Consider the following 21,435-nt stretch of genomic DNA (forward strand, 5'->3'; position numbering starts at 1 on the left):
ATTATAAATGAATGGAATTTACCAGGTAATTATTATGAGTCAGGCTCCATGAACTGGCTACCTATTTCAACAACATTTGTAAAAATTAAATCCATTTACGTTGTCTTTTAGGTATTATTGTAAGTAATTATATCCTAAAAGGATTTAAGAAAATTTTTTAAATTAAAAAATTTACAAACAATTTAAGTTTTATACACCCCTTTTTAAAAAAATTCGCAGTTTTTAAAGTTTATATTAAAAAATATGTTAAGACCGGGATTTTATTGATAAATAGATGTAATTTTAAGGAATTTATGTTAAATTGAAAAATATTATTTTTTAATGCAAAATTCGGTAATTTTTTTATAAACAAATAGAGTTATTTTAGTGTTCCCAATTGAAAAATGAAATTCTTTTTTTACATTATCAACCCTCAAATTCTCAAGAAGAAGTACGTAAAAAATTGGTGGTATTCTCTAATTTTGAGCAAATAGCAAAAGTTGTTTTTGTATAAAAGTATATAATCTTACCAGACAGACTGAGAATGTCCGATAATTTTTTTAAACAAAAACGAATCGTCTGTATTTAAAATAGAAGATAATTTAAACATCTATGTTTCTTATTATTTATTATTATTCGTCTTCTGTAGGCGAAGAAGACGAATAATAATAATAAATAATAAGAAACGAAAATGTTTAAATTATCTTCCATTTTAAATACAGACGATTCGTTTTTGTTTTAAAAAAGTATCGGAATTTCTCAGTCTGTCTGGTAAAATTATATACTTTTATACAAAAACAACTTTTGCCATTTGCTCAAAATTAGAGAATACCACCAATTTTTTACGTACTTCTTCTTGAGAATTTGAGGGTTGATAATGTAAAAAAAGAATTTCATTTTTCGATTGGGATCACTAAAATAACTCTATTTGTTTATAAAAAAATTACTGAATTTTGCATTAAAAAATAATATTTTTCAATTTAACATAAATTCCTTAAAATTACATCTATTTATCAATAAAATCCCGGTCTTGAAATATTTTTTTATTATAAGTTCTAAAAACTGAGAATATTTTTTTTAAATGGTGTATAAAACTTAAATTATTTATAAATTTTTTAATTTAAAATTTTTTATTAAATCCTTTTGGGATATCATTACTTACAATAATAGCTAAAAGAAAATGTAATCGGTTTCAATTTTCATAAATGTGGGTGAAACAGGGGGCCAGTTCATGGAGCCTGACTCTTATATATTATATTTACAGTGTATTTAAGTAAGTGTCAGTTACTAATAAATTTCTTTCTTCCTTAGCTAAAAGTAGTGATGTTATGCAAATATTTATGTCCACTGATAATGCCCGAAACGTGATTGCAGCTATAAAGTTACTTCCCACTTGGACCCAAATACGAAGCTTCGCACACACCTTAGATTTGGTAGTCAACAGCGCAAAAGCAGAAAACAAGGTGATTAAAATATTGTTATCAAAGGTAACTAATTGTATTTCTACTATTACTAGTTAATATATTTTAACCGCATAAACTTGAATCCTTTTAGATATTTTAAAGGCTTTATGTTATTCAATATTTTAAATTTTTACAGTGTAAAAAAATCGTAGGAAAAGTCAATAAATCTGATTCAATAAAAAAAAAACTAGACGAAGCTCAAAAAATCATGGGAGAAAAACGGCCTTTAAAACTTCTTCAATTGACTGAGACAAGATGGAATTCAGAATTTTTAATGATTGAAAGAATTGTAAAATTGAAGATTCCATTATCATCAATAATGGAAAATAAGTCTTTAAAGTTTTAACAAAAATTTACTGAGTCCGACTGGTGCTTATTAGAAAATTTAATAATGATACTACAACCATTTTATGAAGCAACCGAGTGTATGAGTGGAAGTAATTACCCTTCTTTGTCAATGACTGTACCTGTTTTACTTTTTATAAAGGATGCTCTTGAAAATTTTGAGAAAAAAAAATCAAAAGATGATTTACCGTTGATAATTCGTTTATATATAATTTCATTAACAAAAAACTTGGATAACCGTTTCAATCTAATTCAATAAAGTGAATTATACAGAAAAGCAATGGTAATGGATCCACGTTTTAGATGCATATTATTGAACAACTCAGAAACAGAAACAATAATTGCAGCTATTTCTTCGGAAATTTTTAAGCATATGAATGTCAATAAAAAAACAATTCTGAATCGTTACCAGGTAAGTACCAAACTTTTATTTAAAAAAAGCAATTTTATATAAAACATTGAAATAATTCTTTACTTTTTCATATAGATTTAATAACAAATGCGCAAAAAAACCGAAAAGCCTTTAAGGTATTTATTTCAAAAGTGGAAGAAAAACAAAACGAATTAATTGCTAATAATTTAGAGCAAATTAAACAACAGGTTATTATTACAATTGTGTTTGCACATAAAACGTAATCTTACAGCAAGGATATTGTTAATATTATTAATTTTTAACAAAAAGCTTGTAATTAAAATTTTTAAGAAGTTTTAAATTCGTTGATTTTTAAATTATATATATATATATGTAATTAAAACATTTTTTAATATGTTATTTCGCAAAAATTGAATTCTAAAAAAATAGGTTTCAGAATTATTTTAGCGAAATATTTCTTTTTTCTCGAAAATTATTAAAACAAATTAATTTAAAGAAGAATTTTATTTAAAAATCCAGGAAAATAATTGAATTAAAATCATGAAAATAATTTTGGAAAAGTTACAGTAGCAAATCTTATAAATTATTTAATTTTAAAAGTTTTGAAATTAGAAATTTTTGAAAATCTTAATTCTTATTTATTTAATTTTTTTTATACAATATTCGTGAAGTCAAAAAGAATTAATTTTTATAAAAGTTTTAAATTACAAAATTGCTCTGAACATTTTTTTAAGTCCACATGTGAAGAAATTAAGTGAAATTACAGACACTTTCTTCTCTAAAATCTAAAATTAATAGTTTTAGACGATAATTTTAGGGATATTTTTTATGTATTATATCTTATTAATTTTAAAGTGAATCACAATATTTTTTAATGACAGGGAAATTACTAAATTTCTGTCTGAACATTATGGAAAAGCAAAAAAATTTTTTTGTGGCAACCTTTTTGTTAAAGGTGTGACATTTTGCTACTTAGAAAAACCATTCTCCAAGCTTGTTGTGAAAAGTTATTAATATATTACATATGCTTAAGATTACATGCTATCCTTCGTTATATAGTTTCATAACAAATGTTATTTCTGTTGTTATTTAATTATAATCATTCAATGTTTTTATTTTTAGGTAATTTTGTATGTTAACGAGGATATAATCAACGTTAACGATTGTGCGTACACTTGGTGGAAATGCAATTTGCGAAGATTTCCATTTGTTGGTAAGATAGCAGCCAAATACTTAGGAATTCAAGGAACCTCAATTCAAAGTGAAAGATTATTTTCAACTGCAGGAAATATAGTCAATTCCAAGCGAACTTCTTTGAAACCAGAGAATGTTACTCAATTGTCGCTTTTAGCGAGTAATTCTCGCCTAAACATATATCAGGGATCACAGTAATTATTATTTCTGCCGTACAAAGTAAAAATAACTTGAGTAACATTCAGTAAAATATGTAACTAAATTTTACTATTATAGAGTTACGACTAAAATTTAATTTAGTCTTTCCCTGATTTCCATATTCAAAAAATTGACTGATTCGCTGATAGCTATTACAAAAAAATCCAAAGCAAATTCAATTATAGTAAATAAAAAAAATTAAAAACAAAATTTCGATCTAAAATCTTAAATATATTTACCTATACTTAAAAAACAACAATTGCTTAAACTGGTTCAATTTCAAATAAAATTATTTAAAACTTAAATAGTTTTTTAAATATAAAATTTTATATTTTTCGGCAAAAATATTAGTTTAAAACCTTCTGAATTTAAATTAATTTGGAAAATTGCAACTGTTTTCCACTAAAAATTTTTCTAATTTAATTCTAATTATTATTTTGATGGAAGTTTTTCTAAAATTCAATTATTTAATGAAATTAGAAAAAGGTATTGTTTCAAAATTCATTGGAAACAAGAATTTTTGTAATAATTCTAGAAAATATTTTTCTAGTAATTCTGATTTGTAATAAAAAAGAAGAAGAAAATGTAAAATTACGCTGCAAATTATTTCCTTTTCTTTCCCAGTGTATATATTTTTATCTTAAATTACTCTAAGTACAGGGATTAAATGTTAAACATTCGACATTCGACATCGCCTAGTTCGAATGTCGAAAATTCGACATTCGAACTAGCTTAGTTCGAATGTCGAATATTCGACATTCGAACTGGCCTAGTTCGGATGTCGAATATTCGACATTCGAACTACGAGAAAATATTCGAACAGTTCGGTTCGAATTATTTTGCACAGCTCTAATAGGTATAACAGAGTCGTGAGGGAAGGATTTTTAATATGATTCCACAATAATTAAAAACTCTGTAAAGCGCCAATTATTTTCTTATTGCAAAACAATAATAATTAAATAATTTTATTGCAAAATTATAATAATTAAATCTATAATGTAACAATTTAATTGTTATACGAACAAAACACAGTGATTTATAAAAGTAATATTAAATAATTTAAATGACAAACTTTGATTTCTATAATCAGTCTAAAATTTTACTTATGTTTTTAAGATTGTTAAGATAAGGATATATTTTCATATTAAAAATCTACGTCGTAGAATAATAATGAAAGAGAATCTAATGTACTTTTCAAGTTGTTTTAAGAGAAACGGGAAAAAGTATTAAAACTAATTTGAAACACTTATAAATATTAATTAAAGTTCATCTATTGAAATTACGTTGCGCACCGGTTGAGGTTTTAATGATTTTAATTAACGAATTTATAATTTTTTAACAGAAAAGTAAGACAAAAATGTATAAAAATGATAAACATAATCATCATTTCTTACTAAACAACAAATTTCTGAAAAATATTTGATTTTTTAAGTGCACAAAAAAGCCCCATAGAATCCTGGTTTTTCAGTTTTTTCCACTTTTCTCTTAAAATAGTCAATAAAAAGTTAGCGCATTGCGTATGTATCATCACAACACAATTGACAACAAATATCCAGCTCAGTTTATGAGACACATTAAAAGTCTAGAAGATCTGGTATAATTTTTCCGAACTTTCAAAATTTTTGACACAATTTTTCCGTTTTTAGAATTTTTTTTGCCAACTGACAAAAAATTAAATAATAACATTTATTGCTCTCTATTTAAATTAACAAAATAATTCATTTTAAGAATTATATTCATTAAAAACGTCGCGTTCACAAAATAGTCCCAGTTGACGGTACTGAAATAAATAAAACAAATATAAATATTTTACACCCTGAAAAAATGATATTGTCAATTCCGACATACGAGTATGGTTAGAACGTATAGCTGAAACAGCAATACTGTATTTCTGTTCTTAAAATACAGTATTGGTGTTCTTCACATACAAATGGCTGTTCTACACTGCATATAACTGAAACAGCAATACTGTATGGCAGTCCTATATCCACCAATATAATATGTGAGAATTGGCTATATTTATGGCAGTACCATAAATATATTTTTTCAGTGCACTTATTAAGAAATACATCATTCCCTCACAAGGATCATTCCCTCATCAAAAAATATAATGAGGGAATGATGATGAGGGAATGACGAAACGAAACAAAATGACCATAATCTCAAAAACATAACCTTACTTTCTTATGTACGAAGAAAAGTACGATATTACTACTTGAACCACATGCAAAGATACTATGATTATTAAATAAGAAAGTGCTTAGCGTTATAGAACGCAAATGAGGGAATGACGTTAAAAAATGTAACATTTAACAAACTTATTGACAAATTAGTTTTAACAAAACATCCTTTCTACAACCATTCACTCTAGTGTATGTTGTCAATCACAATGTTGACAACTTTGAAAAAAATTAAAGCAGGGCTTCGTAGGTCTTTAAAATTTGGTCCAATCACACTGTTTTAAAACGGTGAGGGAATGATAAGTTTTTCAAGGACAAAGGGCTTAGGGGGTTAAGTGTGCAAAAACTGCCCCCGCATCTATTTTTCTCAAATTTGGCCCATATATTACTATCCATATAACTATAACTTTCTGCAATTTTGAACTCAAAATTCGCTTTTTTGGGGGAGTTATGGAGGGGGAAAGCAAAATCAAAAAACTTATTTTTCTCGAAAACTACTGAACCGATTTTAATGAAATTTTAAGAGGTTGTAAATATAGATAAGACGATTTTAGAAAAAAAAATCAAAATTTTTTTTTCAAAAAAAATTTTTGAAATTTTCAAAATTTTTTTTTTAGGGTTATTTTTTGAAGTGACCACTTTCTCTTTTGTTGTAAAAAGTACCTTATAATGTCCCCTTTAACATATATTTTTTCCAAATTTTTTAAAAATATAGTTTTTGAGTAAAATGTCAAAAACCATGGTCATGCTATTTGCCACGTACGGTAATGCACATAATTATATACATATGGGCAATTTCATGTGATAGGGTATAGCCAAATAAGTATGGAAAAAGTGACCCGAATATATTTTTTCCCATACATTCCTACCCACTTAAAAATAACTTTTTGAAATTTTTAACTCAAAATTTTGAGTTTTTTGGAACTTATGGAGAGGAAAAAAAATCGAAAAACGCATTATTCTCAAAAACTACTGTATGCATTTTAATCAGCTTTGAATATGTTGAAAAGACAATTAAAGAGATTCCAAAAAAAAATTTCAAATTTTTTTTTCAAAAAATTTTAAAAATCTTTTTTTTTGAAAATTTTAAAATGAAAATTTTTTGAAATTTTCAAAAAAAGATTTTCTAGTTCTATTAAAGTGACATTTTTATGTATTTTCTCATTTCATTCTCTTGTGTGATCTACTGAATAAAAAAATTTTGTCCGACATGATTTTAGGGTGTGTCACGGTAAATAACTCAAAAACTTACCCGGTACATTTTTATGTTGTATGTAAATGGTTAATTAATTAATTATTTATTTAATTACAAATTAATACTTATGGGTTTTCTGAATACAAATCTGTAATCGATGTTAAAAAAAATTATTTCCAAATAAAAATCCAAAAAATGCATAAGTAGTTTTTGAGAATAATGCGTTTTTCGATTTTTTTTCCTCTCCATAAGTTCCAAAAAACTCAAAATTTTGAGTTAAAAATTTCAAAAAGTTATTTTTAAGTGGGTAGGAATGAATAGGGAAAAATATATTCGGGTCACTTTTTCCATACTTATTTGGCTATACCCTATCACATGAAATTGCCCATATGTATATATGTGCATTACCGTACGTGGCAAATAGCATGACCATGGTTTTTGACATTTTACTCAAAAACTATATTTTTAAAAAATTTGGAAAAAATATATGTTAAAGGGGACATTATAAGGTACTTTTTACAACAAAAGAGAAAGTGGTCACTTCAAAAAATAACCCTAAAAAAAATTTTTGAAAATTTCAAAAATTTTTTTCAAAAATTTTTTTTGAAAAAAAAATTTTGATTTTTTTTTCTAAAATCGTCTTATCTATATTTACAACCTCTTAAAATTTCATTAAAATCGGTTCAGTAGTTTTCGAGAAAAATAAGTTTTTTGATTTTGCTTTCCCCCTCCATAACTCCCCCAAAAAAGCGAATTTTGAGTTCAAAATTGCAGAAAGTTATAGTTATATGGATAGTAATATATGGGCCAAATTTGAGAAAAATAGATGCGGGGGCAGTTTTTGCACACTTAACCCCCTAAGCCCTTTTGAAGTATAATTAAAAATATTTCCATTGGCTTTTTTTAAATTACAAACTTATGTAGTTACAATCAATACTATCTTATATAAGTAAAAAATAAGATAACCAACAATTTGTAAGGAATTTTACGTTTTGAGTTAATAATTCTCTTCAAATTTAGCAATTGGGACATAGTGAGGAAATGATTTTCAGGGTAATTTCTTGGACATATCTTTTTTGTTTATCATATAAAAAATAAATTTGTTCCATAAATTCGAACATCTAGTACAATAGTTTTATTAAAAAAAAAACTTTTCATAATTGACGATCCTGATTTACAGAAATCATTAAGGACATCAATTTCGATTTTTTCTTAGAATCAGCCTTATAAAGATAATGCGCAAAACACCATTATGTCAATTTAGAGCTTTCCTGCATCAATCATCAAAATTAATGATAAAATTGTAGCCAAAAACTAAAATTACATTCTCCAAAAAATCCTTTTCTGACAGAAATAAAAATTATAAATTTTAAATAGTTTTGGTCCGAACTGCAAAATTTTAAACTAAATAAATTGTTTTTAGAAGGGTTGTCGAAAAATTCAAGAACAGCGTTAGAGCCTAAAACTTGAAGGACGTATACGTGATATATAGTTTAGGAACATGAAAATTAAATTACTGGATTAGAGCTTAAAAAATTATTTGTTTAGTAAATAATTTTTTCAATTTATAAACTATAATGCCCAAAACACCATTATGTCAATTTAGAGCTTTCTTGCATCAAACATCAAAATTAATGATAAAATTAAAGCCAAAAACTAAAATTACATTCTCTAATAAAAGCATTTCTGACAGAAATAAAAATTATAAATTTTAAGAAGTTTTAGTCCGAACTGCAAAAGTTTAAACTAAATAAATTGTATTTAGAAGGGTTATACAAAAATTCAAGAACAGCGTTAGAGCCTAACACTTGAAGGACGTATACGTAATATATAGTTTGGGGACATGAAAATTAAATTACCGGATCTGAGCTTAGAAAATTATTTGTTAAGTAAATAATTTTTTAATTTATAAACTACTAGCTGCGATACCCGTCTTCGACGTGTTTCTTAGTATTTTTAAAGTTTTTCATATTGAGTATTGATTAGTATTTAACCAACTACATTTAAACTAATTTTCTTGATGATTATTAATATTAATTAATGAAGAAGAAAACGAAATTTTAAGGAAAGTAAAAAGATAATGTTTAGAATTTTTAAAATCGCTCTAAGTGTGAAAACCATCATGGCTTAATAACGGCCCAGTACTGGCAAAGTTGTCACCTAGTCTTGGGCGATATTATTGGGACGACTCTTGTGGTGTTAATTACGGTTGGACGTCGGCAGACGTTAATGGCCCAATATTGACTGCCATTACTTACCCAGAATTGGCAAAATACAAAAACTAATATAAATTATTACATTTTTTATTAATTAACTAATTAATTTATCATATTTATACGTCTTTTATTTCACTTTGCTACTCTGACGTGAAGTCAAGAAAGCTTAATGGTTTTATAAGCTACACTATTTATCGATATTGTGATATTATTATGGCGAGGTACGTCCTAATATTGGCAATTGTATTTTGCCATCATAGCAGATACAAAATTTTTGCTATTAATGTGCCATTACTGAGCCGAGCAACGTCCCAATATTCTGAAACTGAAATTACCAACGTTTATTCGACGAAAATTTTTACTTTAGCTAATTGCTTATTTTAATATTAACAGCCCTTTAAAAAAATTACGAAAGGATCACGGATTTCCCGAAATTCCTGGAAATTCAACTAAATTATTGTTTCCTCGCCTCCCAAGCATTTTTTTCTCTTAATAATCAGAAGCCATTTAAAAAAATTGAAAAAAGTATTCAAGGCGAGGAAAGTAGTGATTTTTATTTTTTTGTCACGGATTTCCCAAAAATCCCAGAATTCAGTTTTATCCAATACTTTCAATTACAACTTGCCATCATAGATAGAAAAGTTTATCCTAATAATCTGACAATAATGTACCACTATTGGTCCGTGCTAAGTCCCGTTACCAGCAATGAGACGTTTTGTATGTTAGTATATAGGCCCAAGTAATTTTTGCCAGTTTTCTGCAGACATTCACTGAAAAAATTACATTCTAATTTTAAGAAAATCTTCTTAAATATGCGCCAAGAATATTCCCCCACTTAGATTATGTGGGAAATATTCTTACAATAAGAAGAAAATTAGTATTGTAAGAATGTTTCCCACTTAATTTAAGTGGGGAATATTCTTGGCGCATATTTAAGAAGTTTTTCTTAAAATTAGAATGTAATTTTTTCAGTGTTGACGGGCCCGTTTTGCAGTCTTGGAATTTCACACTTGGAGCTTATAAAAAACTATTTATTAGCTTTTTTTCCGAGAAGCACCACGTGGAGGTAACCACTATTAGTATTGTTTTTGGCAAGTTTTTAAATCCCGTGCAGAAATTGCCCTAACAGCACTGCAAAAACTGGTATCTCACTCGTGTCTTAAAATGAGTTGCTTTAAGTGTTTAAACCATTGAGATACAAAATCTGTTTTATATTGAGACATTTAATTTCATCTCGTGTCTCATTTTAAGACATTAAAGGTAACTCAATGCGTATAAGACACGTAAAACGTCTTCTTAGTGTGAGACGGATACTCGAAACACATTTCGTGTCTCAAAATGCATTGCTAAATGTGTAACTGTAAGACACTTTGAAACGTCTTAAAATGAGACACATATCTGTTTCAAATATGTGGACTAAGATATCTTATGTGTTTCAAATATGGGACAAAACGTCTCAAAATGAGACACTTGTTTTTGCAGTGAGGGCCCTGACCCCGCATGAAACCAGGACCCGACCTGGCAGCTCGTCAAATCAGGCTTTGCGCCATGGCGCCGGACGGGTTCCTTGTTTCACCCAGGTCTGGACCCGGCCAGGCCCCTGTCAAAATTTCTACTCGGGATTATTTTCCAGGAGCTTAGTAAAACTAAAAAAATTCTTGTTAATTAAATTTGATAAAAGATATAAAACATTTTCATTTCAGTGTTACTAAATTATCTTGGATCATAATTTGTAAAAACAAAAAACATCTTATTTAAAAGTAATAAGTAGGTAAAATCAAAAAAATTAGATATTAATATTTTCAATTTTTATGGGTAAAAATATTTAAACTTTTAAATTTTAGATTTAAAATTCCTATTTTTTCTATTTTTATGATCAAATTTGACATGGGCGAATTTCCCTTTTTTACGGGTAGGGAATTTCTCGTCAAATTTGTTCACAGAAGAGTGCTGCGAAACTTTTAAAAGGGTAGATTGAATTTTTTAGTATTTTAAGAGTGGCCGGTTGACCCGCGAGAATTTAGGGGAATGAAAATTTAACCCTTATGGGGAACTGCATGGGGAACCAATGCAACCCTCGGTGCTGCGATGTAGGTTGAATTTTGGTATCGACGTTGAGCGGGGGGGGGGTCGTGACAGTGAGGCGGACGATGGGGGCCTTGCTGCTGACATCGTGGTTAGGAGAGAATTGGCAGGCAGGCGGTGGGGGACCCAGGGCGGCTGGAGAATAGCTTCCTTCCTTCTCTCCTTCCTTCCTTCTCCTTCTGGCTGCTGGTCGAGGCTCGTAGCATGGAAGATAGGAAAATGGGTATAGGAGAAAAATAAGCCGACTTGAGTAATTTCAAGTATAGCCTTTATTTCTTAGCTCGAACCGGTACCTCCCCCTCCAGGCAATGAGAGGTCGGTTACGGTTGTCGAAGTACATTTCTCGGTGATCCGCTTATATCTACGCAATGAGCGAAGTCATATTCGTACGAATCGCGTATGCGCACCACACAGCACTTCATGTAATTAATATGGAAAATTGAGTAGCTTTACCGGTAAGTGGCCGAGAACAGGCGCCACCTACGGTGAAAATACCGTAAGGTCGCTCATTTTTCCGGATCGATCAAAAAATTAAAAGTGAGGAAAAATCCCTCACGTCAAATTAAAATTAAAATTACCAAGAAAACAAATTAATTAATTAATTAGAAAATATCAATTTAATTTTAATTCAATTTTAATTTAATTTAAAATATTATTTAATTCATATGAACATTTTTTTGTTAACTTCTGCATAACTTTCTTGATTTTAAAAACTGAATATTGAAACAATTTTTTTGGTCCAATGAGGCAAATTTCTTGCTTTAAATACTGGTCTTTAAATAAAAAAAGTTTAATAACTTTCCATAAAAAGCTTGTTTAAAAATCAAGAATCATCATTTTGGTAGAAAAAATTTGATCAGAAAAAACGAAAAAAATTTCAAAATACGTCTTTTTTTGAAATTTTAGTATATAAATGGGTTGTATTTATCTAAAAAAGTTAGCTAAGGATAGTTTTGCATCCATTTTATAAAAAATTAAAAATTTTCATTTTTTTGATTTTTCGAATTTTTTGAAAAAATGTCGTAACTTTCGTTCAAGTTAATATTTTTTAATCGGATACGGCTATGATTTTAAGTTACGTTAATGCCTAATAGACTGCCAAGTTTCACTTTAATCGGTTAAACCGTTTTGAAGTGATGCGCGAACAAAGTTTTGCATACAGACAGACAGACAGAAATTTTTTTTTTTACATTTTTCGAATTCTCATGTCCCAAAACAAAAAAATATATAAAAATTTTCAAGCTTGGAGCATTGTACAGACAGCAGTCTGATTTTATTAATATAGATAATGCCCAAAAATACATTATGTCAATTTATAGCTTTCTTGCATAAAACATCAAAATTAATTATAAAATTATAGCCAAAAACTAAAATTACATTGTCTAAAAAATCCATTTCTGCCAGAAATAAAAATTATAAATTTTAAAAAGTTTTGGTCCGAACTACAAAATTTTAAACTAAACGAATTGTTTTCAAAAGGGTTATACAAAAATTCAAGAACAGCGTTAGAGCCTAACACTTAAAGGACGTATACGTAATATATAGTTTGGGGACATAAAACTTAAACTACCGGATTAGAGCTTAAAAAATTATTTGTTTAGTAAATAATTTTTTCAATTTATAAACTATAATGCCCAAAACACCATTATGTTAATTTAGAGCTTTCATGCATCAAACATCAAAATTAATTATAAAATTAAAGCCAAAAACTAAAATTACATTCACTAATAAATGCATTTCTGACAGAAATAAAAATTATAAATTTTAAGAAGTTTTAGTCCCAACTGCAAAAGTTTAAACTAAATAAATTGTATTTAGAAGGGTTATACAAAAATTCAAGAACAGCGTTAGAGCCTAACACTTGAAGGACGTATACGTAATATATAGTTTAGGGACATGAAAATTAAATTACCAGATCTGAGCTTAGAAAATTATTTGTTAAGTAAATAATTTTTTAATTTATAAACTATAATGCCCAAAAATACTTTATGTCTATTTATATCTTTCTTGCATAAAACATCAAAATTAATTATAAAATTATAGCCAAAAACTAAAATTACATTGTCTAAAAAAATCCATTTCTGCCAGAAATAAAAATTTTAAAAAGTTTTGGTCCGAACTACAAAATTTTAAAATAAACGAATTGTTTTCAGAAGGGTTATAGGAAAATTTAAGAACAGCGTTAGAGCCTAACACTTAAAGGACGTATACGTAATATATAGTTTGGGGACATAAAAATTAAATTACTGGATTAGAGCTTAAAAAATTATTTGTTTAGTAAATAATTTTTTCAATTTATAAACTATAATGCCCAAAACACCATTATGTTAATTTAGAGCTTTCTTGCATCAAACATCAAAATTAATTATAAAAATGTAGTTAGAAGTGAAAATTACATTCTTTAATAAATCCATTTCTGCCAGAAATAAAAATTATAATTTTAAAAAAGTTTTGGTCTAAACTGCAAAAGTTTAAACTAAATAAACTGTTTTCAGAAGGGTTATAGGAAAATTCAAGAACAGCGTTAGAGCCTACAACTTGAAGGACGTATACGTAATATATAGTTTAGAGACATGAAACTTAAATTACCGTATTAGAGCTTAAAAAATTACTTGTTTAGTAAATAATTTTTTAATTTATAAACTATAATGCCCAAAACACCATTATGTCAATTTAGAGCTTTCTTGCATCAAACTTTAAAATTAATGATAAAATTAAAGCCAAAAACTAAAATTACATTCTCTAATAAATGCATTTCTGCCAGAAATAAAAATTATAAACTTTAAAAAGTTTTAGTCCGAACTGCAAAAGTCTAAACTAAATAAATTGTATTAAGAAGGGTTATAAAAAAATTCAAGAACAGCGTTAGAGCCTAACACTTAAAGGACGTATACGTAATATATAGTTTGGGGACATGAAAATTAAATTACCGGATCTGAGCTTAGAAAATTATTTGTTTAGTAAATAATTTTTTCATTTATAAACTATAATGCCCAAAACATCATTATATCAATTTATAGCTTTCTTGCATAAATCATCAAATTTAAGGATAAAATTATAGTCAAAAACTAAAATTACATTGTCTAAAAAAATCCATTTCTGCCAGAAATAAAAATTATAAATTTTAAAAAGTTTTGGTCCGAAGTACAAAATTTTAAACTAAACGAATTGTTTTTAGAAGGGTTATAGAAAAATTCAAGAACAGCGTTAGAGCCTAACACTTGAAGGACGTATACGTAATATATAGTGTAGGGACATGAAAATTAAATTACCGGATCTGTGCTTAGAAAATTATTTGTTTAGTAAATAATTTTTTCAATTTATAAACTATAATGCCCAAAACACCATTATGTTAATTTAGAGCTTTCATGCATCAAACATCAAAATTAATTATAAAATTAAAGCCAAAAACTAAAATTACATTCTCTAATAAATGCATTTCTGACAGAAATAAAAATTATAAATTTTAAGAAGTTTTAGTCCCAACTGCAAAAGTTTAAACTAAATAAATTGTATTTAGAAGGGTTATACAAAAATTCAAGAACAGCGTTAGAGCCTAACACTTGAAAAACGTATACGTAATATATAGTTTGGGGACATGAAAATTAAATTACCAGATCTGAGCTTAGAAAATTATTTGTTAAGTAAATAATTTTTTAATTTATAAACTATAATGCCCAAAAATACTTTATGTCAATTTATAGCTTTCTTGCATAAAACATCAAAATTAATGATAAAATTATAGCCAAAAACTAAAATTACATTGTCTAAAAAAATCCATTTCTGCCAGAAATAAAAATTTTAAAAAGTTTTGGTCCGAACTACAAAATTTTAAAATAAACGAATTGTTTTCAGAAGGGTTGTAGGAAAATTTAAGAACAGCGTTAGAGCCTAACACTTAAAGGACGTATACGTAATATATAGTTTGGGGACATGAAATTAAATTACTGGATTAGAGCTTAAAAAATTATTTGTTTAGTAAATAATTTTTTCAATTTATAAACTATAATGCCCAAAACACCATTATGTTAATTTAGAGCTTTCTTGCATCAAACATCAAAATTAATTATAAAAATACAGTTAGAAGTGAAAATTAGATTCTTTAATACATCCATTTCTGCCAGAAATAAAAATTATAATTTTAAAAAAGTTTTGGTCTAAACTGCAAAAGTTTAAACTTAATAAACTGTTTTCAGAAGGGTTATAGGAAAATTCAAGAACAGCGTTAGAGCCTACAACTTGAAGGACGTATACGTAATATATAGTTTAGAGACATGAAACTTAAATTACCGTATTAGAGCTTAAAAAATTACTTGTTTAGTAAATAATTTTTTAATTTATAAACTATAATGCCCAAAACACCATTATGTCAATTTAGAGCTTTCTTGCATCAAACATTAAAATTGATGATAAAATTAAAGCCAAAAACTAAAATTACATTTTCTAATAAATGCATTTCTGCCAGAAATAAAAATTATAAACTTTAAAAAGTTTTAGTCCGAACTGCAAAAGTTTAAACTAAATAAATTGTATTTAGAAGGGTTATACAAAAATTCAAGAACAGCGTTAGATCCTAACACTTGAAGGACGTATACGTAATATATAGTTTGGGGAAATGAAAATTAAATTACCGGATCTGAAATTAGAAAATTATTGTTTAGTAAATAATTTTTTAATTTATAAACTATAATGCCCAAAACATCATTATATCAATTTATAGCTTTCTTGCATAAATCATCAAATTTAAGGATAAAATTATAGTCAAAAACTAAAATTACATAGTCTAAAAAAATCCATTTCTGCCAGAAATAAAAATTATAAATTTTAAAAAGTTTTGGTCCGAAGTACAAAATTTTAAACTAAACGAATTGTTTTCAGAAGGGTTATAGAAAAATTCAAGAACAGCGTTAGAGCCTAACACTTGAAGGACGTATACGTAATGTACAGTTTGGGGACATAAAACTTAAACTACCGGATTAGAGCTTAAAAAATTATTTGTTTAGTAAATAATTTTTTCAATTTATAAACTATAATGCCCAAAACACCATTATGTTAATTTAGAGCTTTCTTGCATCAAACATCAAAATTAATTATAAAAATACAGTTAGAAGTGAAAATTAGATTCTTTAATACATCCATTTCTGCCAGAAATAAAAATTATAATTTTAAAAAAGTTTTGGTCTAAACTGCAAAAGTTTAAACTTAATAAACTGTTTTCAGAAGGGTTATAGGAAAATTCAAGAACAGCGTTAGAGCCTACAACTTGAAGCACGTATACGTAATATTTAGTTTAGAGACATGAAACTTAAATTACCGTATTAGAGCTTAAAAATTTACTTGTTTAGTAAATAATTTTTTAATTTATAAACTATAATGCCTAAAACACCATTATGTCAATTTAGAGCTTTCTTGCATCAAACATTAAAATTAATAATAAAATTAAAGCCAAAAACTAAAATTACATTCTCTAATAAATGCATTTCTGCCTGAAATAAAAATTATAAACTTTAAAAAGTTTTAGTCCGAACTGCAAAAGTTTAAACTAAATAAATTGTATTTAGAAGGGTTATACAAAAATTCAAGAACAGCGTTAGATCCTAACACTTGAAGGACGTATACGTAATATATAGTTTGGGGACATGAAAATTAAATTACCGGATCTGAAATTAGAAAATTATTTGTTTAGTAAATAATTTTTTAATTTATAAACTATAATGCCCAAAAAAACATTATGCCAATTTATAGCTTTCTTGCATAAAACATTAAAATTAATGATAAAATTAAAGCCAAAAACTAAAATTAGATTCTCTAATAAATGCATTTCTGACAGAAATAAAAATTATAAATTTTAAAAAGTTTTAGTCCGAACTGCAAAAGTTTAAACTAAATAAATTGTATTTAGAAGGGTTATACAAAAATTCAAGAACAGCGTTAGAGCCTAACACTTGAAGGACGTATACGTAATATATAGTTTAGGGACATGAAAATTAAATTACCAGATCTGAGCTTAGAAAATTATTTGTTAAGTAAATAATTTTTTAATTTATAAACTATAATGCCCAAAAATACTTTATGTCTATTTATATCTTTCTTGCATAAAACATCAAAATTAATTATAAAATTATAGCCAAAAACTAAAATTACATTGTCTAAAAAAATCCATTTCTGCCAGAAATAAAAATTTTAAAAAGTTTTGGTCCGAACTACAAAATTTTAAAATAAACGAATTGTTTTCAGAAGGGTTATAGGAAAATTTAAGAACAGCGTTAGAGCCTAACACTTAAAGGACGTATACGTAATATATAGTTTGGGGACATGAAAATTAAATTACTGGATTAGAGCTTAAAAAATTATTTGTTTAGTAAATAATTTTTTCAATTTATAAACTATAATGCCCAAAACACCATTATGTTAATTTAGAGCTTTCTTGCATCAAACATCAAAATTAATTATAAAAATGTAGTTAGAAGTAAAAATTACATTCTTTAATAAATCCATTTCTGCCAGAAATAAAAATTATAATTTTAAAAAAGTTTTGGTCTAAACTGCAAAAGTTTAAACTAAATAAACTGTTTTCAGAAGGGTTATAGGAAAATTCAAGAACAGCGTTAGAGCCTACAACTTGAAGGACGTATACGTAATATATAGTTTAGAGACATGAAACTTAAATTACCGTATTAGAGCTTAAAAAATTACTTGTTTAGTAAATAATTTTTTAATTTATAAACTATAATGCCCAAAACACCATTATGTCAATTTAGAGCTTTCTTGCATCAAACTTTAAAATTAATGATAAAATTAAAGCCAAAAACTAAAATTACATTCTCTAATAAATGCATTTCTGCCAGAAATAAAAATTATAAACTTTAAAAAGTTTTAGTCCGAACTGCAAAAGTCTAAACTAAATAAATTGTATTAAGAAGGGTTATAAAAAAATTCAAGAACAGCGTTAGAGCCTAACACTTAAAGGACGTATACGTAATATATAGTTTGGGGACATGAAAATTAAATTACCGGATCTGAGCTTAGAAAATTATTTGTTTAGTAAATAATTTTTTCATTTATAAACTATAATGCCCAAAACATCATTATATCAATTTATAGCTTTCTTGCATAAATCATCAAATTTAAGGATAAAATTATAGTCAAAAACTAAAATTACATTGTCTAAAAAAATCCATTTCTGCCAGAAATAAAATTATAAATTTTAAAAAGTTTTGGTCCGAAGTACAAAATTTTAAACTAAACGAATTGTTTTTAGAAGGGTTATAGAAAAATTCAAGAACAGCGTTAGAGCCTAACACTTGAAGGACGTATACGTAATATATAGTGTAGGGACATGAAAATTAAATTACCGGATCTGTGCTTAGAAAATTATTTGTTTAGTAAATAATTTTTTCAATTTATAAACTATAATGCCCAAAACACCATTATGTTAATTTAGAGCTTTCATGCATCAAACATCAAAATTAATTATAAAATTAAAGCCAAAAACTAAAATTACATTCTCTAATAAATGCATTTCTGACAGAAATAAAAATTATAAATTTTAAGAAGTTTTAGTCCCAACTGCAAAAGTTTAAACTAAATAAATTGTATTTAGAAGGGTTATACAAAAATTCAAGAACAGCGTTAGAGCCTAACACTTGAAAAACGTATACGTAATATATAGTTTGGGGACATGAAAATTAAATTACCAGATCTGAGCTTAGAAAATTATTTGTTAAGTAAATAATTTTTTAATTTATAAACTATAATGCCCAAAAATACTTTATGTCAATTTATAGCTTTCTTGCATAAAACATCAAAATTAATGATAAAATTATAGCCAAAAACTAAAATTACATTGTCTAAAAAAATCCATTTCTGCCAGAAATAAAAATTTTAAAAAGTTTTGGTCCGAACTACAAAATTTTAAAATAAACGAATTGTTTTCAGAAGGGTTGTAGGAAAATTTAAGAACAGCGTTAGAGCCTAACACTTAAAGGACGTATACGTAATATATAGTTTGGGGACATGAAAATTAAATTACTGGATTAGAGCTTAAAAAATTATTTGTTTAGTAAATAATTTTTTCAATTTATAAACTATAATGCCCAAAACACCATTATGTTAATTTAGAGCTTTCTTGCATCAAACATCAAAATTAATTATAAAAATACAGTTAGAAGTGAAAATTAGATTCTTTAATACATCCATTTCTGCCAGAAATAAAAATTATAATTTTAAAAAAGTTTTGGTCTAAACTGCAAAAGTTTAAACTTAATAAACTGTTTTCAGAAGGGTTATAGGAAAATTCAAGAACAGCGTTAGAGCCTACAACTTGAAGGACGTATACGTAATATATAGTTTAGAGACATGAAACTTAAATTACCGTATTAGAGCTTAAAAAATTACTTGTTTAGTAAATAATTTTTTAATTTATAAACTATAATGCCCAAAACACCATTATGTCAATTTAGAGCTTTCTTGCATCAAACATTAAAATTGATGATAAAATTAAAGCCAAAAACTAAAATTACATTTTCTAATAAATGCATTTCTGCCAGAAATAAAAATTATAAACTTTAAAAAGTTTTAGTCCGAACTGCAAAAGTTTAAACTAAATAAATTGTATTTAGAAGGGTTATACAAAAATTCAAGAACAGCGTTAGATCCTAACACTTGAAGGACGTATACGTAATATATAGTTTGGGGAAATGAAAATTAAATTACCGGATCTGAAATTAGAAAATTATTGTTTAGTAAATAATTTTTTAATTTATAAACTATAATGCCCAAAACATCATTATATCAATTTATAGCTTTCTTGCATAAATCATCAAATTTAAGGATAAAATTATAGTCAAAAACTAAAATTACATAGTCTAAAAAAATCCATTTCTGCCAGAAATAAAAATTATAAATTTTAAAAAGTTTTGGTCCGAAGTACAAAATTTTAAACTAAACGAATTGTTTTCAGAAGGGTTATAGAAAAATTCAAGAACAGCGTTAGAGCCTAACACTTGAAGGACGTATACGTAATGTACAGTTTGGGGACATAAAACTTAAACTACCGGATTAGAGCTTAAAAAATTATTTGTTTAGTAAATAATTTTTTCAATTTATAAACTATAATGCCCAAAACACCATTATGTTAATTTAGAGCTTTCTTGCATCAAACATCAAAATTAATTATAAAAATACAGTTAGAAGTGAAAATTAGATTCTTTAATACATCCATTTCTGCCAGAAATAAAAATTATAATTTTAAAAAAGTTTTGGTCTAAACTGCAAAAGTTTAAACTTAATAAACTGTTTTCAGAAGGGTTATAGGAAAATTCAAGAACAGCGTTAGAGCCTACAACTTGAAGCACGTATACGTAATATTTAGTTTAGAGACATGAAACTTAAATTACCGTATTAGAGCTTAAAAATTTACTTGTTTAGTAAATAATTTTTTAATTTATAAACTATAATGCCTAAAACACCATTATGTCAATTTAGAGCTTTCTTGCATCAAACATTAAAATTAATAATAAAATTAAAGCCAAAAACTAAAATTACATTCTCTAATAAATGCATTTCTGCCTGAAATAAAAATTATAAACTTTAAAAAGTTTTAGTCCGAACTGCAAAAGTTTAAACTAAATAAATTGTATTTAGAAGGGTTATACAAAAATTCAAGAACAGCGTTAGATCCTAACACTTGAAGGACGTATACGTAATATATAGTTTGGGGACATGAAAATTAAATTACCGGATCTGAAATTAGAAAATTATTTGTTTAGTAAATAATTTTTTAATTTATAAACTATAATGCCCAAAAAAACATTATGCCAATTTATAGCTTTCTTGCATAAAACATTAAAATTAATGATAAAATTAAAGCCAAAAACTAAAATTAGATTCTCTAATAAATGCATTTCTGACAGAAATAAAAATTATAAATTTTAAAAAGTTTTAGTCCGAACTGCAAAAGTTTAAACTAAATAAATTGTATTTAGAAGGGTTATACAAAAATTCAAGAACAGCGTTAGAGCCTAACACTTGAAGGACGTATACGTAATATATAGTTTAGGGACATGAAAATTAAATTACCAGATCTGAGCTTAGAAAATTATTTGTTAAGTAAATAATTTTTTAATTTATAAACTATAATGCCCAAAAATACTTTATGTCTATTTATATCTTTCTTGCATAAAACATCAAAATTAATTATAAAATT

General features: G+C 26.5%; 1 protein-coding gene across 1 annotated transcript; it reads left to right on the forward strand.

Moving 5' to 3' along the window:
* The first annotated feature begins 1,316 nt into the window (after nt 1–1,316).
* Nucleotides 1,317–1,822, forward strand: LOC122505037. Its single transcript, XM_043616448.1, has 2 exons — nt 1,317–1,442; nt 1,579–1,822. The coding sequence occupies exons 1-2, from the start codon at nt 1,320–1,322 to the stop codon at nt 1,786–1,788; spliced, it is 333 nt and encodes a 110-aa protein (XP_043472383.1). The 5' UTR covers nt 1,317–1,319; the 3' UTR covers nt 1,789–1,822.
* Nucleotides 1,823–21,435: the final 19,613 nt, after the last annotated feature.

The sequence above is a fragment of the Leptopilina heterotoma genome, unplaced genomic scaffold (genome assembly GCF_015476425.1).
Source record: "Leptopilina heterotoma isolate Lh14 unplaced genomic scaffold, ASM1547642v1 Lhet_335, whole genome shotgun sequence".
NCBI classification, from domain to species: Eukaryota; Metazoa; Arthropoda; class Insecta; order Hymenoptera; family Figitidae; genus Leptopilina; species Leptopilina heterotoma.

What these genes read in the sequence shown, in the direction of transcription:
- LOC122505037 (XM_043616448.1), top strand. Translation starts at nt 1,320, where the DNA reads ATGTCCACTGATAATGCCCGAAACGTGATTGCAGCTATAAAGTTACTT. An exon ending in GCGCAAAAGCAGAAAACAAG is followed by an intron (nt 1,443 to 1,578) that starts GTGATTAAAATA and finishes AAATTTTTACAG; the next exon opens with TGTAAAAAAATCGTAGGAAA.